The 20748-nt window shown below is 39.3% G+C and overlaps 1 protein-coding gene across 1 annotated transcript in view; it reads left to right on the top strand.

Moving 5' to 3' along the window:
• The first annotated feature begins 1410 nt into the window (after positions 1-1410).
• The window catches only part of LOC126924127 (neuropeptide SIFamide receptor-like), a 63709-nt gene continuing 44371 nt past the window's right edge, over positions 1411-20748 (top strand). The window contains exon 1 of the mRNA XM_050738283.1: positions 1411-2782. Within this exon, the coding sequence (XP_050594240.1) occupies positions 2215-2782 (568 nt within the window). The 5' untranslated portion in view covers positions 1411-2214. The remainder of the gene's footprint in view (positions 2783-20748) is intronic.

Below are 20748 nucleotides of genomic sequence, written 5' to 3'. Positions count from 1 at the left end.
AACGATAAGGAAAATCTTACGATGATTTTCGCGGATTTGCAACAGCGTGAAGTTCATTATAACTCTCTTTGTGGCTAGAAGATTTAGAAGCGGTTAGACGCGGAAAATTATGCTTTGAGCGTTGAGACGTTAAATGGACACGCGATTCTTCCTTTGTACTTTCTTCTTGCAGGAAATCGATTTTGACAGAGAGAAATATGTTTTGAAGCACAAATAGCATAAATTAAATATCGAGAAGAAATTTCTAATGCTATTATTTCCACCAATATTTGTATGAAAATGCGTGAAATTTTTTTTATAAATCTCCGCTACAGTTTGAGTCTTAGGAATTACATAATTTCCTAGAAATGTTCGTTGTTTGATTACTTTTTCCTACTAGAAAAACAAAATTTATGTTACATTATTAGTGCTGAAAGTATTTCGGACAACAATGTGTCTATTATTAAAATCAAGTTTTCGTGTGAACGAAATCTTTTATCGTCGTGTCGGAAACTCTGAAGAAGTTGCTTCTTCGAAACCGAGTTATACAAGTTCATCGTAGGCGTTCACGAGGAAGACGTTTGACAATCGCAAAAGGTTTGGTCATTTCTAATCCGGTTTGTTTGGTTTCTTCGCTCTTCCTATAGATGTTTTTCGTTATTAGGGTGACGAGAAGTATCATCGCCACCTGCATGCCGATAAAAAGGAGTAGAAGGTAATACTTATTGGACAAATTCGTTGAAGGCTGCTACGTTTAAATAACACAATCGTAACCAATATCGCGAACATAGAAATGAAAAGTCGTAATGGAAAGTGTGTGGAGGAAGTGAAGGAACTTTCGACTCTCGTACGACTGTCGTGTTTGTAAAGCAAAGTTTTACAGAGTATACATCGTGGAGTCAGCGTGGCTAAATGGCTGCGATTTCTCCGAAGTTGAAAGAACGCGTGTAGGGGTAGAATATATGAAAGCGCGTGTGAAATAAAACATATTTTATTAGAGCATGGCACATCGTATTCTAAAACATATTTTCAAATATTTTATTTACCAGTAACCCTGTTATCGTTGTAACTAAACCAAAAAATCCTTTATATTCCATAGTTCTATAAAATTATAAATTGCTCGAAGCAATTAGAGGATCGTTTTGGCTGTCCCTTTGATTTTTATATTTACTTCTTACGTCCCTACATCTTTTTTAATTATCATTTTTAAATCGTCATACTATCGAGCCTATAGAATTTGCCCATTTTTGATCACGATAGATCCATTCATAGATGAGATCCTTTAATTCTGTTTCTTATCTTCGTTCTTTGCGTAGAATTGCCTTCGAATCTTGCTACTTCCCGGTCTCGAGCTGTACGCCACTACGATGATCGTGGCGTAACTCGCATGCGGGTGCATGTGCCGGTGGATGGTAACGCTTGCGCAGTGACGGCGCGTCGCCAGACAGCTCGCCACTACGGGTGCATCTCGCGGCAGTTCACAGTCGTCTTCTAAAGCAAGCTCATTAGTCGCTCAGCATTCGGCCGGGACACCTTTCCGTGGATCACGCTACACACGTTCAAACATCTCAAGTCTCGTTCCATTTGATATTCCACTTTTATCTCCTCCGTAAAAGCTTCTCCTTCCATCCATATTTCTCTTATCTCACCTTTCGTTCCTAATCAGAGGCTATCGATCAACTACTAGAACAAGGTTTTCATTGAACAAGTTAAGAAATAAACATCTCCCGCCGCGCTCGATATCGCACAGTCTTTCCGCGAGGAGATGCAACGAAGCTCGATAGGCTCTCGTACACGTGCTAGTTGACCGTCTCTTACTTCTTCCACCAAAATAGTTTTAAATACTCGCGATTCATCGTCCCCGCGCTTTTTCTTCGGTTATGACATCCGTCCGATTCCAGTGAATCTTTTGGAACAATCTGTGTGTCTCCTATCCAGCGACGTCTCGATGATCGAGTGTCGCATAGCATCGATATTCTTCAAACGCATAAGTCGAACGTAAGCAAACACCAACCACGGTATCGTGAAAATCGATTGAAAGAGGACGATACAGGGATTGAAAGGGAAGCGCAGATCCAGATACACGGATCGATCAGGTGAACGGGGTGTACGTAATCGAGGGTGAAGGCGGAACTCGGGCGAGCCGAGGTCGTCGACACCGCGACGCGACGTCGACGGTGCAGAATATCAAGGGAAATATAACGAGCACGGTATCGAGAAAACGCAACTCGGCCGATGGTCGAAACAACGTCGACTCAACGGTTCACGATCAAGTTACCCATGCTGCAACCACCGTCTCCTCTCTTGGAGATGGCATCGCTACGTCTGCCGGACTCCGACGAGTTTGACGTTGATACGCGTCGTAGAAGTAACAATGGAAACGTCCCGTCTACCACCGTTTCGGCCATTCCACAGACCACGGGTACCCTATTGCAGATGAGGAATGATCTTGGCGATTATCTCAATAACTTGATCGCGGAGGCTATCACGACCAATCCGAGGACATCGATGGAGGAGCAGGGTGGACTTTTGAATGCCAGCAAGACGGCGAACCTCTCGACCGCTGAACAAATTCCCGATCGGCTGTACAGGCACAGCATGGCCATGTCGGCGGTTTACTGTGTCGCTTACGTTCTGGTCTTTGTCGTTGGTTTGATCGGGAACAGTTTCGTCATAGCCGTGGTGTATCGGTCACCGCGAATGCGGACTGTAACGAATTTCTTCATCGTTAATCTCGCGGTCGCTGATGTCCTCGTCATAGTTTTCTGCCTGCCTGCTACCCTGATGAGCAACATCTTTGTCCGTGAGTACCAGAATGTTACAGTATTCATTTACATTGCAATGTCGCTCTGTTGCTTTATACTTAAGAAGATTTTAAAATTATTAGATCGAGAATTTAAAGTTTACGTAGTATAATTCGCGAGTGCAAAGAAATATTTTATGGGAAGGGCTGTTTGGTATAGATCTCGAATTGTGAGAGCTTAATTACATTGGACTAATGAAATCGCTGGCTTTCCAAGGGCGTTTAAAATCTATTCTATACATAGGATTATTAATATTGAGAAATCCGAAATATACAGAAGAATCTCAGTTATTAGAACACCGATCAGGGAAGCGATTGATTATCGAAACATCGATTAATAGAGAATTCGATGGTCACGCGCGAGAAACATAAATATAGAAGAATGGAAACTGAGAAAAGTTCTTACATACCTACCCGAAATCTGTTAATATTCATAATACATGTAAATTTATTCGATTATCCGAATAGCGTATATCACGACTGGTTCGAATAATTAAGGTTCCGCGTTAATATATAAGCTCGAAATTATTCGTCTAATCCATTAAGATCTCCGATAGCAAAAGATTCTGTACCAATATTCTTCCTAATCCGCTTGACGCCACCACTCGAATTTCGAAAAATCGACCAATCGCAACTTCTTATTTATTATAGCACAAAATTTTCTCCATAAACATTATTCGGTACTTACAAATCACCATCCACGACTCACTTAAACGATAAACGGTAAATCGTAAATCTTACATTTACGATTCTTTGTACGATTGCGTACACACGAAACTAATACGGGCAACGATATCGTATAACGAACGGAGAAACTCTGCTACCGATCTCGAGTATTGATCATGCGTGATCGAGCGGTGGGAGAGAAAATGTAAAAATTGGATCGAAGGCGATTAAAGGGGAGGCAAGGTGCGATTCGTTCGGCGTCGATTTGTCGTTACAGGGGTCTCCACTCTCTGGATCGAGCTCGTGGAGGTCACGGGGATGGAAGCGTGCTCGGCGGGGTTCCCTTGCCAGTACGGAATCGATCCCTCCGTGATCCTCTCGAGCGGGCCATGTTCACGCTCGATGCACCGAGCGTATCGCGATTCTGATTTCACACAAGGGCCGACAGCTTCATCTCGAGTAACTGCGAATAAATTATTCTATAATGGAATCGCGCGAAACTTACCCCTTCCATAGCTCGAAGAATAGCTCGTGAATTTTTTTCAATTTCCCGTGCGCTTCATCCTAATCCCCACCGGGTTAATTTTCGAAAGAAAGTTTAATCTCTCGCAGGCTTGCGCTCGCGGAGACGATGGATTCAGTGCGAAAAGTGCGATCTATTTATCGCACTTTTGCGTGAAATATACTTTTAACGATTCAATAATTTAATGCAACGTCTTGTTCGATTTGCGTTCAAAATGTTTCAACCATTTTACATTCAAATCGTTATAGAGGAAATATAACATAGGGACTCTGTCGAGCTGTTTGTGTATGAACACGGCAGGAAACCAAATCTTTTCAATTTCTTGTTCGCTGGATCACGATCATTGCCAAATTTATGTCCAAGGAAGGCTTAATTCCTCTGTAGACTTGTGCTCGCGCGCTCCATCGATTTAACGACGATTAATTAAACGGGTCAATTAATGCCGATTCGAAGGAAGGGATAATGAGCAGTAAATATAATTTCGTCGAGGGTAGATCGTCCAATTAATTAGAGATTGTTACGTGCGTGTATCCTATGTAACGTCCATCTAATTACGGTTGTTTAAACCGGATCGAAGGGCGAGCATAGATGTAAGGGGGTCGTCTCTACGATTCTGCGTGTCTTCGAAGGTATATGTCGCGAATGCGAAGTAGGAACGCGCGCGGATAAAATGTTCCAGCGAGATTTACCAAGATCCACTGAGGAATACTACGCATCGATCGTTTGTTTTCACCGAGCGGGGACCGTTACTGCCTTGTGTCCACTTTATTATCCACGTTAGGGATATGCTGTCGCTAGCGGCGTTAAAGGTTATTGAAACCTAATAAGATCATCGTCATTTCCCGTTTTAGCGGACTATATCTTATTCCAAATCGAAGTATTTGCTACCGATAATTCCTTCCTCATCAGATGTTTGTTTTATCGTCATTTTTACCTCCGCTTCCTCGTGTTTGAGTATTATACCTTTTATCAATAGAAAATATCCTGCAACAAATATTATGCAGAAGATATCCATGCTTTTTCGATCGTAACGATTAAAACGTGACAGAGAATTGGTCGTGCTTTTGCATCGTTTGATCGATCGTATTTTTCCATCGTCAGGTGGAATTAATAGTTTTTTTATTTGCGTATGAGCAAGAAATTTCTATATTCCTTAACGGTTCTAGTTCCTTCCGAATCAAATAATTCGTTTTTCGTTTAGTAGCTTTTCAGCGAGTAAATTGGCAGAAAAGAGTTCCGTTCTAGGGAAAACGATCGGTTCATCTGGTCTCGAATCGCAAAGGTCGCGATAATTGCGATAGAGACGGTATTCGGCCGTGAGCCTCCAGAGCAGCCAATTGTCAGCGTGTCGCATTGTCGCACGACTAACGACGTCATTAGCACGCACTCGCGCGGCCAACATGCCTCGCCAGTTTGTTTTTTCCGAGGAATTCAAGTGTTTCCTACCGAGTACCCGACTTGTTCACTGTGTAAACTATTTGCACTATAATTCCTGGATTTTATCTAGTAAACTCATCTTTTGTCGTCGTTTTGTGATGTCGCAATTATTCACAATTTTCGATCATTCCTTATACTACAAATAATTATAATCTAATTATAAATTCACCATCCACTAAATAAGATTCAAAAATGGAAATCCATTGAGATATATATTATCGATTGAATTTGCTGAACCCAATTTTCTAGATAACCATCCTTCTAAGCGTTTATTTAATAATTTAAATGTTTAGTCGGACAAATCTATGACAGATTTCCTTATCCATTATACAAGTACACACCAACAGCTTTGGTGCAACATTTAACATGCAACTTTAAACATAGTTATTTACTTGGGCAATATAGAATAATATGGTTCTTTCTTCGAGATGTAAAATGCAAAATGAGTTAAGTCATCGATTTTACTTGACGTTCGAGTTCAAGGCAATACATCGCTTCTAACTTCTCGAATATAGATTTAATCCAAGAATTTTCATTCCAGCTTTTATCAGAGGAAAGTACTTTTAAACTTTATTCAATTTTTTCCCTTATCCCCTTCTTGGATCGAACGCGACATTTGCAACGTTAAACTTTGAAAATCCAGTGAAAACTGATCTACTATGTGGATATTAGGATACCAATATCAAGAGTTACAAGTGTAAATGACCAAACAAATATTTTTTTTAAATTCGATAAAACGTTCGAGAAAATATATCGTAGACGCAAACTTGATTAGCCATCGATTACTTTATACACCGTTTGCTCGATTTTATTTATACGATTTAAAGTAGAACATCGTTGTTGCCAGTCTTGTTCATGTAGAATTTTTCTCATTTTACATAGAAATTTAACGTTCGATTAAAAAGTAAAACAGAGCAATTAATCGTTAAATAATTGTTTCAAAACTTGTATGACATTGCGAGATCGACAAGTATTGATTAAATACCAGGAGACCAAGCTGCACCGTTTGATTAGAGGATACCATTTCCTTCCGAGAATATCGTCTACACGAAATGAGTGAATTCTTCTAGATCCCTTTGTTTACTCTCCTAAAAGAAACTTAGAGACTATAACGAAATTGAACTCGTGTTCGAGGTGGTGCTTTTGCCGTGGGTGGTGGTAAAGAGCTTTCTCTTTCTCCCTTGTGAAATGATTGGTCCATGGCAGGAAGAAGTTTCGTCCCCGCGGGATGATTTTCGTGCTGGAAATTGTCCGCGCTGTTTCTCCTGCATCTTTGCTCTGTAATTTATTGTCGGGGACTGTAGTCCGAATAGTGTTTATTTAGTAAAAATGTTTGTCGATTTCAGTGTGCGTGACATAAGAGATTAGGGTAAGAGTTAGTAAGTTCGACTTACGAAAACAAATATGTATTACTTATAATTCTTCCGAGCCACTCAACTAGACTTGTCAAGTAGGCTTCATAAACATCCTATAAATTTGCGGATTTTTATGCAAATACATATTTTTCACATTACATATGTTTTCTATATCTTACATAAACGACATCGATTCAGCTGTTCGAATATCATTACTAAATGTCGAAGATGATTGCTGTAAGAAATTGAATTCGCCGAAACCATGAAGCACATATTCGATTCTTTTAGCAAACGGATAAAAGAGAAATTTAATCGTATTCTGAAGAAAGCTCTCGATTGCAATATGATATCGAAAATTTCAGAAATTCCGTATGTTAGAACCATACGAGGACTAGAAGAAATCCCTATTACATCTTGCGACGTTGAACAATCTATTTTTGCTTCTAAATTAGACAAACGATATCGATTTACTAACCTTGAAAAAACTACTGTTACTTACTGTAACGCTAATTATAATAATTAAATGTAGATAATAATATGATTTATATTCTGTAATTAACATGTATGTATCGTGTGTATGTATTTTACGTAATTTGCCATATATCTTACACGATATGACATATTTCCTGTATATTTGAATATTTGAATATTTTTACGAGTTTTAGCTGCATAAAAATCCGCAGTCTACTCATAAAAAACAGACGTACAAAGTTTTCATCATTCAAGTCAAGAGTGGCAATAAAAGTGAGCTCGTTTATTTCAGCACGATCGTCGGCAAACAGTCGTTTTTCGAAACGTTCTTCAAACACCCGAAAGAAGGTAGCTAGAACTTCTAGTAACTGGTCTGAAAAGCTCGCATTGCCGAAAGGGTGCGCGAAACGCAATTTCAAAGGTCGAGCTCGTGATCGGCGGTTTAGAAAACTATGCAAATCCGCGGAAGCTCGTTATAATTACGTTGTAACCGTGATTCGAAAGTGTCTCTTAACATTAGAGGTTAAATGGGAAACGAGACGGGTGGATGTAATCGCGTACGATTACGTTAATAGCGATATCGGTCAACTGTTGCCTTTGGCTGGTAATCGGCGCATAATAACTCGATAAATCTCTTCTGTGAAACGAGAAAGTTCTCGTTGAGTGACGAATTTCCGCGGTTGGTCGGAACGATTATTGGCAAGAAAAATACTGTAAGGTACGGAAAATAAGATACAATTGTCGAGTATTTATGGTTACTTTAAGTAAAAAATCATTAAATACGCAGATGATACGTGTATCTTGCTGTTTAATATTAAAACTATTGATTCGTCGATATTATGTCAATTCCTAAATATTGATAAAGATTTTCCACGCAGAAACAGCCATAATTTTAGCATCTGCCTAATAAAATCGATATGCTATAACGGATTAACATCATTCACTTGCATCATTTTATTAACATAGTGCGAAGCTATCTTGCTTGGAGTATGCGGCTCAAAAGTATTTCAATATCTTCCGTCCTTCAATATTACAGTATTTGCCAAACACATAACCGGAGACGAAGTCTCATCGCGGATATCTCTAAAGATCCCAATCCAAGGACACTCATTGTGGTCCAGAAATTTCGTTTCATAGAACCAAAATGCCGATGGAAGCAAGAAATTGAAATATTCGGGATGTTCGAACGATATTTCGAGAAATCTGTAAACATGAATCGATAGAGCCGAACGATAAATAGAACAGACACGAAGATTCTTTCGGATTTACATGAAATTTAAGATGTATTTTCGATCAACTCAGAAATAACAAATTAAAGCAACATATTGGAACATTTTTGGAAAAAAGAACTTTGGCAATTAATGTGACTGTTCGCTTCAAAAGATCCTCTGAACTCTGAACACACATACATTGACGCATCGAGAATGCCAATGCACGGCTAAGCGGTCCCGAACGGCGAAATCAGCCGCGCCGTGTTCCGATGATCGATTCTGTGCGCAGGTAATTCGATTTGCCGTGTCGTTAGTCTAGAATCCCGAGACCGCTGCCAATTTCCATTTCAAAGTGAACGCTAGTGTGCCCGTGTACCTGTATACCTACATACGTATATTCAGCCGGAGCCGTGGAAAATGCGGACGCGCCGTTTTCGAGGCTGAACGATCACGCCGTCCATCGAGACGGATAACTCGTAAAATCGTTTCTCACGCTATCCTTTTCTTTGGTCTTCGCACGTTCTGCTTCTACAAATGATAAAATAATCGGTAATTCTGTTATTTTACTCATATCAATTTTATATCTTTATTTTAAACTCGTTACATGGTATTTGTCTTTGGATGTTTCAATAATATTCGGTTTAAACAACTAGGTATATAATATTTTAATAGACGATCTCGTTTATCTTCGTAAATTCGTTAAGAGGATTTTATCGGGAATTTCAACGACTTCCTTTCGCCGAATGTTACGTTATTTAACACGCAATTCCGCAAAAAAAATACGTAGATTTGTACAATACATATTTCTGTGGAGACAGAGACTGTATGAAAATTCGCTCGTGTTAAAAATTAATCGATAGATAGATAAAAATTGAAGAGCGTCGAATCTCTTCAAATTTGTGTATACTTATCGATACCTGGTGCTTCAGGCCCAGTTTTATCGAAGTAGCACTTGTCCAGATCATGACCTTCTCTTTTGTTCGATTCAGGGCAATGCTCGAGTACAAGTATTACCCTATTTCGATAGCTTAATCGTCCACGCCTCAAAAAATCAAAGAGTCAACCCAATTAAGTAGCTGCACGAACGTGAGACTATCGCGATCACCTACGTACGATTTATCTTCGTTAAAATCAATTATGATCGATTAAACCACGTCGTACGATGTAAGATTCGTGTCAAATGCCAAGGAAGTGGAGAATTCAAGAAAGATGAATTAGGTTAGGTATGTTTGATCAATTTTTCCTAGTTTTAGTTTTTATTCGTAGTTTATTTATAATTATGTTTTGTTTAGGCTCCGTACTAGCATCTTACGATCTACGTTTCATTTACACATCATTGCCAAATACTACTAATTATTTATAGATATCTTAATTTTCCTATTAACTTGCATTATTTTCTATCAAAAAAGATGTTCTATTTATATTTATCAAATTCGCGTAAAGAAAATTTTACAGATATTTTCATTTACTGACGCGTATTTGTAAACTAAATCTTGATTTAGTTTGGTCGGGAAGGAATTTGCGAGAAACGGCAAAACTAATTGAAAGCAAAACTGTTGTTTATTAATTAAAGCCACTTTTATGGACCACTATCGCTGATCTTCCGGTCTTACCGGTAGAAAGTTCAAATAGAAATATCGGATATCTACGAGATTATCCGTAAACCCTGGATTATATTTAAATATCGTCTTCCTAATCGAGAATCTAATCATTCCACTGTGAGATTTCTATCTATAATTGATCTAGTGGCGCTGATAATGAGTAACGATGAACTTTTTCGATTTAGGCAGAAAAAAGGAGCTGTAGTAGGAGGTAAAGAATTAGAACGTCCATAGTAGAGGATTGCAGTAGGACGTTCTTCTAACGCCTTATAATACCTTGCACCCTACGAAGGAAAAAGAAAAGATAAAAGAAGGTAATAAATTTTTCTCTCCGTAACTTGTCAATTTAACAATAACGAGTAACGAAGTTTCAACAGTGAGTAGTGTTTTAATAAAAATCCGCCGAAATCGAAGCATTAGGGCTAGCTGCAAATGTTCTTCGGAAACGTTCCTCTATCGTGACGACTCTTTCGGAGTTACAAATTATTTTGATAAAATGCATAAAATCTCCCCGGAAATCGATTTGATCGTTAATCAAGGCCGTTTTTGTAGCTCTATAGAGGAGGACGGTCCTCCCTTAGGCAACCACGCGTGCTTCTGTGGATATTCTTAAACTTTGCCTTATCTGACCACCGTGTAAATCACGTCCGGTGTAATTTTCCCGGTGTAAAATTCTGTCACGAACGCTCGAATGCATAGGCATCTTGCCTATTCGTATTTAAATACATTTTGGTTGGATATTATTTTTTCATAGTTTTAGAATTTACACGTCGCTAATATAATTTTTCAATCAAAGCATATAAAGATATCCTGCGATAATCCAGTCTCCGATTATTTACGATTAGAAAGAAAAAGAGGTTTTGGTCTTTGATCATCCCGTCTTTCTTCTGTCTGTGATTTTTCATTAATCTTGCTCGACTATAGAGGATTCACCGGCTGTTCCGAGCAACTGTTACAAGTAGAGGAACTTCCTTGTTTCGTCTGTCAAGCGATGTTTGCCATTTCGAGAAATATTCTTTCGAGCCCAACTCCGTTCGTTTCCGAGGCTAAAGGGGAACAAAAACGAAGAGAAGGAGGGAAGAGGGAAAGGAAAAGAAGCAAAAGAACGAGTCAGATTAATCGTTACGATCGATGCACCGATAATTAGGTCGTGCATTTGGCTAAACGCGGACAAATCGAAAGAAATGGAGCTGCGAATGATTATGCGATGGGTGCTCTGGCAACAGGATTGCATAGGGATATATGTATAAGGTGTTCAAGTTTTAACCGATTAATTAAAATTAATTGACATGCCTTTGATCGTTTCTCGAGCGATAGATATATAAAATCACGATATTTTAATTTTGAAAATATATAATCGCAACATAGAAGAGGGAAAGCATGAGCAATACGAATAAATTTTAATCACGTAGATTGAGATTAGCAGTAAAATGCATCGACCGTAAAGGAAATAAATTTATCTAGTTATTGTGAAAATAATTAAAGAAATAATATTTCTACTCTCTTGCTGCGTCGCAAGAAACAAAGGCATGTATTTAGCTATTTATATTTAAGAAACTAGAATTTTCATTGATGGTTCCGTGCCACGGAACCAGTTTGTTAGACTGCGACTTTCTAACTCTACTTTGCACATTCTACGAAAGTGCTTTATGAATTTATGGCCCATGGAACCATTTGTAAGATGCATGTGAAATTTTCGTGCGTGCCATCCGAGATAATAGTTCAGAGTGATTTATTACACGGGTGTATAACTTCAACAAATAATATATCGTGCTTCTTATTTATTTCCAACTACAACTAGTGACACGTACTAAATACGATGAATGTTTTATCTGAAAAGGACGATGTTTCAAAAAACGAGCCTGTATATGCATACACGTGTATATCTTAATATTACATGACGCGTAAAATAACTAAATGAGGAAGGGTGAAAAGAACAGAGCGTGGGGTAGAGAGCTCGTACAGCCGCGGTCGTGCACGGCAGACTACAAGCCGTAGGTCGTAGATAGCGGGACGCCACCCGAGTTCAACGTGTATACATACGCCCCCGCACACGCAGACAGGGGTAGGTGTATCGAATGCGCTGGCTGCACGGGGTGAACGTCCCGAAGTGACCGCGTCCCTGCACCCGCCAACCTGCGCTACTTCTCAGAGTCTCCTTCGGAAATTGGGGCTCGGTTCCACTATGCCACTCTCCCGTGCTTCCTTCGCACTAGTTACTCACCAGTTACTTACAATATGATAGAACGTCGATTGTCACAATTTTACTGCACTTTACATCATACGGTATTTGTTTGGAATTATCCGATGGGACGGAAAATTGTTATCGATAACTACTTATATTTCTCTATTACTTAATTTACATAGTTTCTTGTTTTTCCAAACGATGGATAACTGACTTATTCACGGTTTAACGTCGGCGCTGTATCGTACATTTAATTGCACTTACGTGTATTGCTTCCAAGGAGTTGAAGTTGATATTTAAGATTTTTAATAGTTGACGCGTCTGTGCGATTTCTTATTCAAACACGAGATCGCAGAGGGCAATTGATTTTAGCAATCTTTTGACATTTTACGATGCGATATTTGGCGAAACTTCGTTCAAAGTTGTAACTGCTCTCATTACTACAACGAAGCAAAGATTAATTGGATACAGATATTTCGAAAAGTAATATCATAAGTTATCCGAAAGGTAGAGTTTATCTACGTAGCGTCATTTCGCAAAATTTGCAGAAATAGAGCAATATATTAAAATATCGCTCATGGAACAACTAAATACCATCTGAATGTCAAGTACTTGTGTTACGATCTTATCACGCTTTCATGAAAATTCAAGGAGTTCGCCTTGAATTAACGAACAAATCTTTCTATCCGCGTAATTGATTCTTTTGTGAGAAGATTTATGATAATAGCACCCTCTTAGGCATTTCTTTAGCAAGATACCATTTTTAAGAACAAAAGGAATTGAAAGAATCGATCAGTCTGAACAAATAGTATTAGTATCTTTTCTGGGCTAGCTGTATTTCTTTTCGTATTACGCATTTCTCTCATTTATTTTCTGTATATCGCAATTCTCACTTCACTTCAAAACTTTTTTGTAAGAACTCTTTAAACCTCCATAATCCGATTTACGGTAAAATATACAAAAAGCGACGACGCGAAGTTGATACGAATCTTTGCCAAATTCGTTGTACGTTTTTAAAAGTTGGGCTGTTAAACCGGAAGTTTAGTAGAGACTTGTGACGCGAAGGATATCTGGGTCCTTGTGTCAAAAGTTTCTACATGGAAATAAATCGAAACAAACGCTCGTTGATTTCACATTTCTCGCGTGATATTCGAAACGAACAGAGAGACTCGTTAGAAAGGGTGGCCTCCGTTATCTGTGACAGCGTTTCTTTAACAAAAGCTGCCTTAAAGAGCCGTCACACGAATTACCAGGCCATTGTTCGCATCATTCGCGTTGTTCGCAAACGAACCGAGCAATTTCCAATTAACTAGATCCGTACTTTGCCCCTTTCGGCTCTGATGAACATCGTTCGTATCGATAACCCTTAAAAAACTGATTGAAAGCTGATAATTCCGGTGCATCGCCTGTATCTCAACGATGAACAAGAATAAAAGGGGAAAAAGATTAACCAATTTCATTTCGGGGACTTTAATCACCGTTCGCTGGACGTTGCGATCTTACACAACAGTTTCTGTGTTTATTGGAAGTCGCTGAATCCACGATACTAAAGACACAGGAAGGTTTTGTACGGTTTTTGTGTTTCGAAGCTTCTTATTTTCATCCCTTTTCTTACTCGAGTAATTAATTGGTTTTGTTTCGACGTTAAATAGCGCGATACTGAGCCTGATACATCTTTCGAAGAAAAAGTATTTCGAGTAATTATCAAATACATCCACGCTCATGAGTATTCGCAAATTTAAAAAAAAGGCTTTTCACCGGACCATAGTCCGCCCAGTCAAAATTCCGTGATAAATCATCGACCCTGACACATATTATCGCGGTCCGCGCAGGGAAATACATGGCAGCTCACACGAACGGACACGGTCATGGGTGCATTGGAACAGGTTCGCGACGCACATGCTCCGTGTACACATCTATCACACGTACGTACGTACCTATGTATGTATGTATATACGTACGCATAAAATACGAACAAGCCGAGAGCTCGCGTGTGCCGCTCGAACGTGTCTATTCAGTCTGCCTTTGTCATGGCGTTGCTAACCGTCACATGCTCCGTGTACGCTTAATTACACGTTATTACGCTTCACGGAACGTATCGTTCAGTTTTCCCTTGGCTGGATCCAGCAGAGAGCTATATCACCGTTCGAACGAGCGCTCTGCGTGCAGCAACACTCGCAATAATCCCGATTCCACCGATGAAACTGGCGGTAATGCGTCGAGAACAGGAAGCACATTGCTGTTCCTGGCAGTTCAAGTACGCTGGTTCTACTGCTCGTTGCCCGATATATCTTTGACCTCTGCTACTCGTCGCTTAGCGTTCGCTAATTCGCCAATTCAATTGAAAACAAGCAACTGATTGTCTTTGATCCGGACGAGGAATCTTAGTTAGCGAATTTAGATTTTTGGTTTGAGTAAAAATAAATGTGCTTTTTACGAGGAAGTGATCGAGTTTAATTTTTGGAAAATTTTCAGACGGTATAAACGTGATTATTAGACGTATCGATCGTGTACTAGGTAAAATTAATCTGTAAATATGCAAAATCGAAAATAAAATAAACAAACGAATAAAAAATGCAATAAAATAAACCTAAAGATTCGTCTAAAGACCATTTCTCTTCATACACTTATTCTTTGCATATACATATTACCAACATACGTTGGAAAAATTAAATAAAAACGAATATGCATATATTTCTCTCTATATAGGGTCCAACATAACTACTTCTGAATACATATTTCACAATGAACAACTCGTTATACGTAACGTCGTTGAATTTGTCTCTACATCCTTTTAACCTGAATTTTTAAGAAACCAGTAACTTCGTTAAAAAGGAGCTCAAGATCTTGGAAACTCAGGGATTACAACTTTAAAGTAATCAAATAAAATCATCTTTCCATTGCTACGTGAAAAGAGATGTTTTAACTTCGCGAATATTTCAACTATTTTGAAATAAGACGAAGTAAAATATTGTAAAATTTGATCGATGGCAGATTAATCAAACCACGAGTTTCTTTATTTATATTTCTACTAGAAAAATATAAAAACGAGCATTCTTTCCTTTCGTTGTCTCAAATAGTTGCTTTAACGGTAGAACTGCCAGAATGGCCAAAATCATCAATTTGTAAATCTTCGTAGAAATTTTGTAAAGTTCAGTTTTGAGAATGACTTTTCAAGAAATATACGAACAAAAGCCTACTCCTCTCCTTGAATTATATAACTTTTCGCATTCCGTCCATTGTGAATGCTTTGATAGAAACGTTATTCGTCGATAGTTCTAGTGTAAAATTCGGCCATCCGTAATTCTAACGTTCGATTCGATCGTCGACTAAAAAGAAATCGACGCACGAGGGTCTCGAGACGACGAAATGGCGCTGAAATGTTTCTTCAGCTGAAACGCCAGAATCGTATACACAATTGGCATCGTATTGCGTCAATAAACGCGCGTGTATTCTCGAGTACACGGCCGAATAATTGAAATATCGTTACGGCCACAATAGGCTTTGCTACTCAAGAAAGGTAGACCCCATCGACGCCGGCTCTTGTCTTAGACAGAATTATTTTTCTTTATAACGGAAGGTAAATTCTATAGGAAATTATAATATATATGGATTTCAACGATTTGTGACAAAATTTTGCTATTACAAAATTTGGAAAGCCTATTTGAGGAATTGTATCTATTACTAATAAATCGAGTAATTTTCTTCGAACTTGACACAGCACGCGTTCTTGAACGCGCTGCAAGTTTTTAAACTCTTTTCTCTCGGCTCTGCCTCTAGAGATCGAAATTTATAATGTGGCTCCAAAGTTTTCCTCGTCGCATACTGATTACTTTTACGTAGATTTACTATTACGCGTACGCATCTTATCTGACTACACACTTGTGTATACATGATTTTTTCCGAAGATTTTAAAATTCTTTCTACACGGTATAATTCAGTTGCACGTTCAAGAGATCTATAACGGTATATCCATATATTTAATCTGAAATTTTTTAGAATCAAAGAATGTTTATTTAACGAAAAAAGTTACAAAGTACGATAAAACTTGGGTTATCTCAGCTAATCGAGCGACATTAGGATTCGAATAAAGGAATTCTCGAATTATAGAACTTTATGTTCGTCTTCGTGTATCTATACAAGAACATAAACATTAATAGTAGCAGCCACGAATAATAAAATTCGATATGATTCAGTTAAGGATTTATGTGTTCCAAATCTTTTTAGCAGCTGAAGTTTCGTGCCTCGTACCATCACAGCCTTATTTTTGTAGCCTCAAATGCTTCTAAATGTGAACAATCTCATCGTTACATTCATGTTCTAACTCGTTATTGAAAACACAGATAACACCAGTATTGTAATCAATCAAAGAAGTCACATTGAAACTGTCCTATCATATCGGCGTTAGCACAATTATCGCATCCTGTTATGTACTCGCAATTACAGCATCCTGGTATATTTATCTTACATCTGTCCTAATATTAGCTTCGACTTCTTCCTGCATAGTATCTTTGCTCAACGTCCATCCAAGCATGTGTCACCATGTAACAGCTCACGAAGATGCATCAGCTTTTCACCAGTAGTATCGTTTGTCGCAAAAATCTTTTTGTAGATAATTGTACTATTTATATGCGAAACGTATCGAAATAACGAAACATCTAAATAATTTGCATGACGAGGGCTTAACTGGTTTGACAAAATTTATTGGAACAATTAAATCGGCGTATCGTTGATTCGTTCGTCTAAATCACTAATTCGCCAATGTGACATGCCTGTAAATGGCTAGAAGAATTGGAAAGTTAAACTTAAATTATAGGTATACACGATGGTTGCCTCTGCGAATGAATTAATTAATCGGCATCCTTCGCTCTGCCTTCGCTCCGTTTCATCCGAAACAGATTCATTCGGGTTCGAAATGAAAAGTCGAGGCGCTCGATTATCCATACATTATTCGACGCACCGGTGAGGCGCGGTGTAATATCTTGGCCGGTTGCCGGCCGCAAAAACCCGGACGACCGAAGCGGGATGAGCTCGTGTTGATTTAACCTTGACACGAGTCGCGGCAAAAATCAAGCGCACCGAGTGAATCGTTAAAAGACAGGCGGTAGATGTGGTAGCCGATGAGGGAGAGGGATTCGAAATGAAATTCAGCGATGGAACAAAAATTTGTTCGCGGCAAGTGCGCGCCGCGCTGCGCAACGGATCGATCGATTAAATTAATTGTCCCCGTTTGTTTGGAGCGTAGTGGTGGTGACCGTGTCGTCTGGAACAACCATGAAGGTCGGTCGGCTCTCGATGATGCTTCGTCCCGTAGCAGCGTTCTTTGTGCTCGTTTCACGGTGAACGATGAGATTAATAATTCGAGCGGGATAATATGCGGCGTTATACGTACATCGGTAGAAATAGAGAAAGAACAGACGAGTGAGCGTTGAGTGCGTGCGTGCGCCCTCGCCTCGTAGAATTTCAAGAGTTCCGCGCATCGGTAACCTGACCCGTACCGAGATCCATATAACCTGTGTTTGTGTCAAGGCGAAAGGGGCCAACACTCTCGGCTGACCTACATCGGCCGATCACACTCCTACCCCACGCCTTCCACTCCGTGGGCTGCTATCCACCTGCACCCTTCAACGATCATTCCTAGATTCTAGTTTTTCCCCTTCGTTGTCTGATATTAGCTTCAAAATGCTTCCTTTGCTGTCTGGGTGTATCTTTCTGGACGTCATTAGGATGTCAGGTTCGATTAATTGATAAGACGGGCAAGTTCTTTGAAAAGATCGAGATGGTCGGCTCGGAACAGATAATCGAGAAGAACAAAGGGACGTATAAGGCGAAAGAGGGATGATTCTGACCGAAGTGTAATTTGCAGAGAGTGTTAGGATCAGAGAGGTGGTGGATGTTCTTGGAAACGTGGAGTGAGGAGAATACAAAGTTCTTTGGGGTCGCTCGACATCCTGAGATGGTAGCGACGAGTCAAGGACGATTAACGTTCGCTTGATACACCTGTCTTGCCATTTCTAGGGTTTTCGTATCTAAGGTAAATTTGACAGATTTTTGGTTGCTTGCAGTAAACGTTGTTTTGTTGGTGATACCCAGTTTATGAGATAAATGGTAATATTAAAATATAAATTTAATTTATTACAACAATCTTCGGTCAAAATCAATATTTTGTGATCAATCAATAAACTGGTAACAAAGTAGAACAATTGCACATTATAGAGATATTTGTTTGTAAAGAATTATAATTTTCCTTCGAAATACCTCCGTCAACGGTGTGGAACACATTTTTATCGGAACACGATTAAGTTAGTACGGTACCGTTGACTCTTTATAAAAGATTCGTAGGAGGAACTAAAATACATATTCTCCGTGCAAATAATCTACCTGGACGTTAATTTGTTAGACAGAGCATTATATAGACACACGGCAACCTTCCCAACCATCACGTTCTGCAAACATTACCTTTGTTCCTAACAGCGGAAGCTACGTTACCTTCGTTCCTATCTATCAACAAACATGCAACGGACATTGAAAGAATAATTAGAATTCAAAACTTAAGGAAAAGTACGATTGATCCTAAGAATTTCGCACGAATTTTGCAAGAATATCACGATTTTTCTGAGAATGTTCAGGTTACAAGAATGGAAGTTAGCGTGGTAGTGGGTCTGATAGAAGGGAAATAAGAGAGTTCTGTTTTAACGCAATATATTGAGAAAGAATCGTATTATTGATAAGATGACCGAATAAATTACGACGAAATATATAAATTCGTAAAGAAGCACATAAGCGAACGAAAGCTTTGAAATAATTAACCGATTGAAATTCGGCGAGGAGCAATCGAGCTGTCCCTTTGCTCGAAGAGAGAACAATAAGAATCGATTGGAAAGTGGTCGTTTAACAAAAGGGATTCGCGTGTTGCGTGCAAAACGAAATTGTAGCCATTCCGTGGGATATGCACAATGTACAGAGTCGTGCGTTCGACAGACCGACATTCGTGAACACGGGAGTGTTGGCACCGTTTCTACAGGTGTATTAACTAGGTCAGTGTTCCAGTTGTTGGGGGTGGTCGTGGATCGTGGCAGGGGTGGAGTGGTCACCGGGACGAGTTCACCTAAGGGCTATGTCGTTCCGATGGCCGACGTATATAACGCTTTTCGATCGAATGATCATCTTAAAAGGCATCCGCCGTTATATCAGCAATCGATTTCCAACGTACCTACATAAAGGTCCTTCGTAAACGTAGAAATTTTCAAGATAACCTCTGTTCTTGATTCAACCAAATTCGTTCGATTAGAAACATCGCTTCTTCCCTGTCTGTGACGTTTGTAACTCGCGAATTATAGGAAGCATTTTTGTTTGATTTCGAGTTTTTTGCAACGTTAAACCGAAACGTGAAATTCTTAGAAAATTTTACGGTACTTTCGATAATGAATAATTTTATCGAACACTTTTAATAATTGCGCAGCGAAGAGAACGCCAAAGTTCGTTTTCACGGATTTAGTAGTCTTAGCGTTAAATAACGAAATATATATCCCCATAGTATGAGAAAAATTCTCCAGCCGCCAGGAAACTCAACCATATTGTGCACCATGCAAATATCTTGAAACAGACAGCCGCTCTTTAGCGATGTTACGTCACCGGGGAACGGTGTTTTGCGAGGCTGCAACATCGAATCCCGTTGAAGCGGACTCTCGTCGGTGTTCGCGTGTAATTAAAGAAAGCGACTAGCCGGCAGGTATCTCGAATCTCCGTTAAAGCGGATTAATAGAATTATCCGACGGTGAAATTACGACGTATTATTCCCCATCTAGATGACGCTTTGCCAGTGTAGCCGATTGGTCGCATAGCTGTCTTAAGAGATCCTTTCAAGCGGAGCAGCGGAATAAAGAGAAAGAGGGAAGGAGAGGTTCTTGAATCCTGGCAGGTAACCTGGGACGAACGAAGTAAAATTGGTAGACAGAGACATGGCCCAGTTCGGACTTGGCCCGTTCAAGGTTGTGCCTCGCGAAAAGATAATTACGTATTTGGGTCAGACAGGCGGATATCTGCACGGTTCGGCCGTGATACAGATAGTAGGCAGAAGCCGGCGTATGCACTCCGCATGTATCATTCACCTATTAATCCTGATACTGTGAATATTTTGCCATAATCTTGGAGCGCGCACCGTCTGCACAAGCCTAGATTCGTAATTAAAATTGAGATTTATACGGAACGTGCTGGAATTAGAGATGCAAATCGGAATGGGATGATTCCAAGTACGAAAAAAAGTGAATCGAAGATACGGAACAAGATTTCTTTGATACGAATCTTCCTTTCTGTGGAAATTGAACTTGAAAATTAACTTCATACGCACCTCAGGACAAATTTCTACAACGGATTAATACTAAAGAAAATGAAAATGATAATAAATCGGTAAAAAATGAAGTCAAAGAGATGACGAATAAAAAATTTTAATATTGCAAAATCCAAAATAGGTAACGGCAAGCCACGTAACTTTGTGCGTATCCACGGTATTTTCAA

Source organism: Bombus affinis, chromosome 14 (genome assembly GCF_024516045.1).
Source record: "Bombus affinis isolate iyBomAffi1 chromosome 14, iyBomAffi1.2, whole genome shotgun sequence".
Taxonomy (NCBI): domain Eukaryota; kingdom Metazoa; phylum Arthropoda; class Insecta; order Hymenoptera; family Apidae; genus Bombus; species Bombus affinis.
The sequence above is the reverse complement of the archived record's forward strand: the minus strand, read 5'-3'. Positions and strand labels throughout refer to the sequence as shown.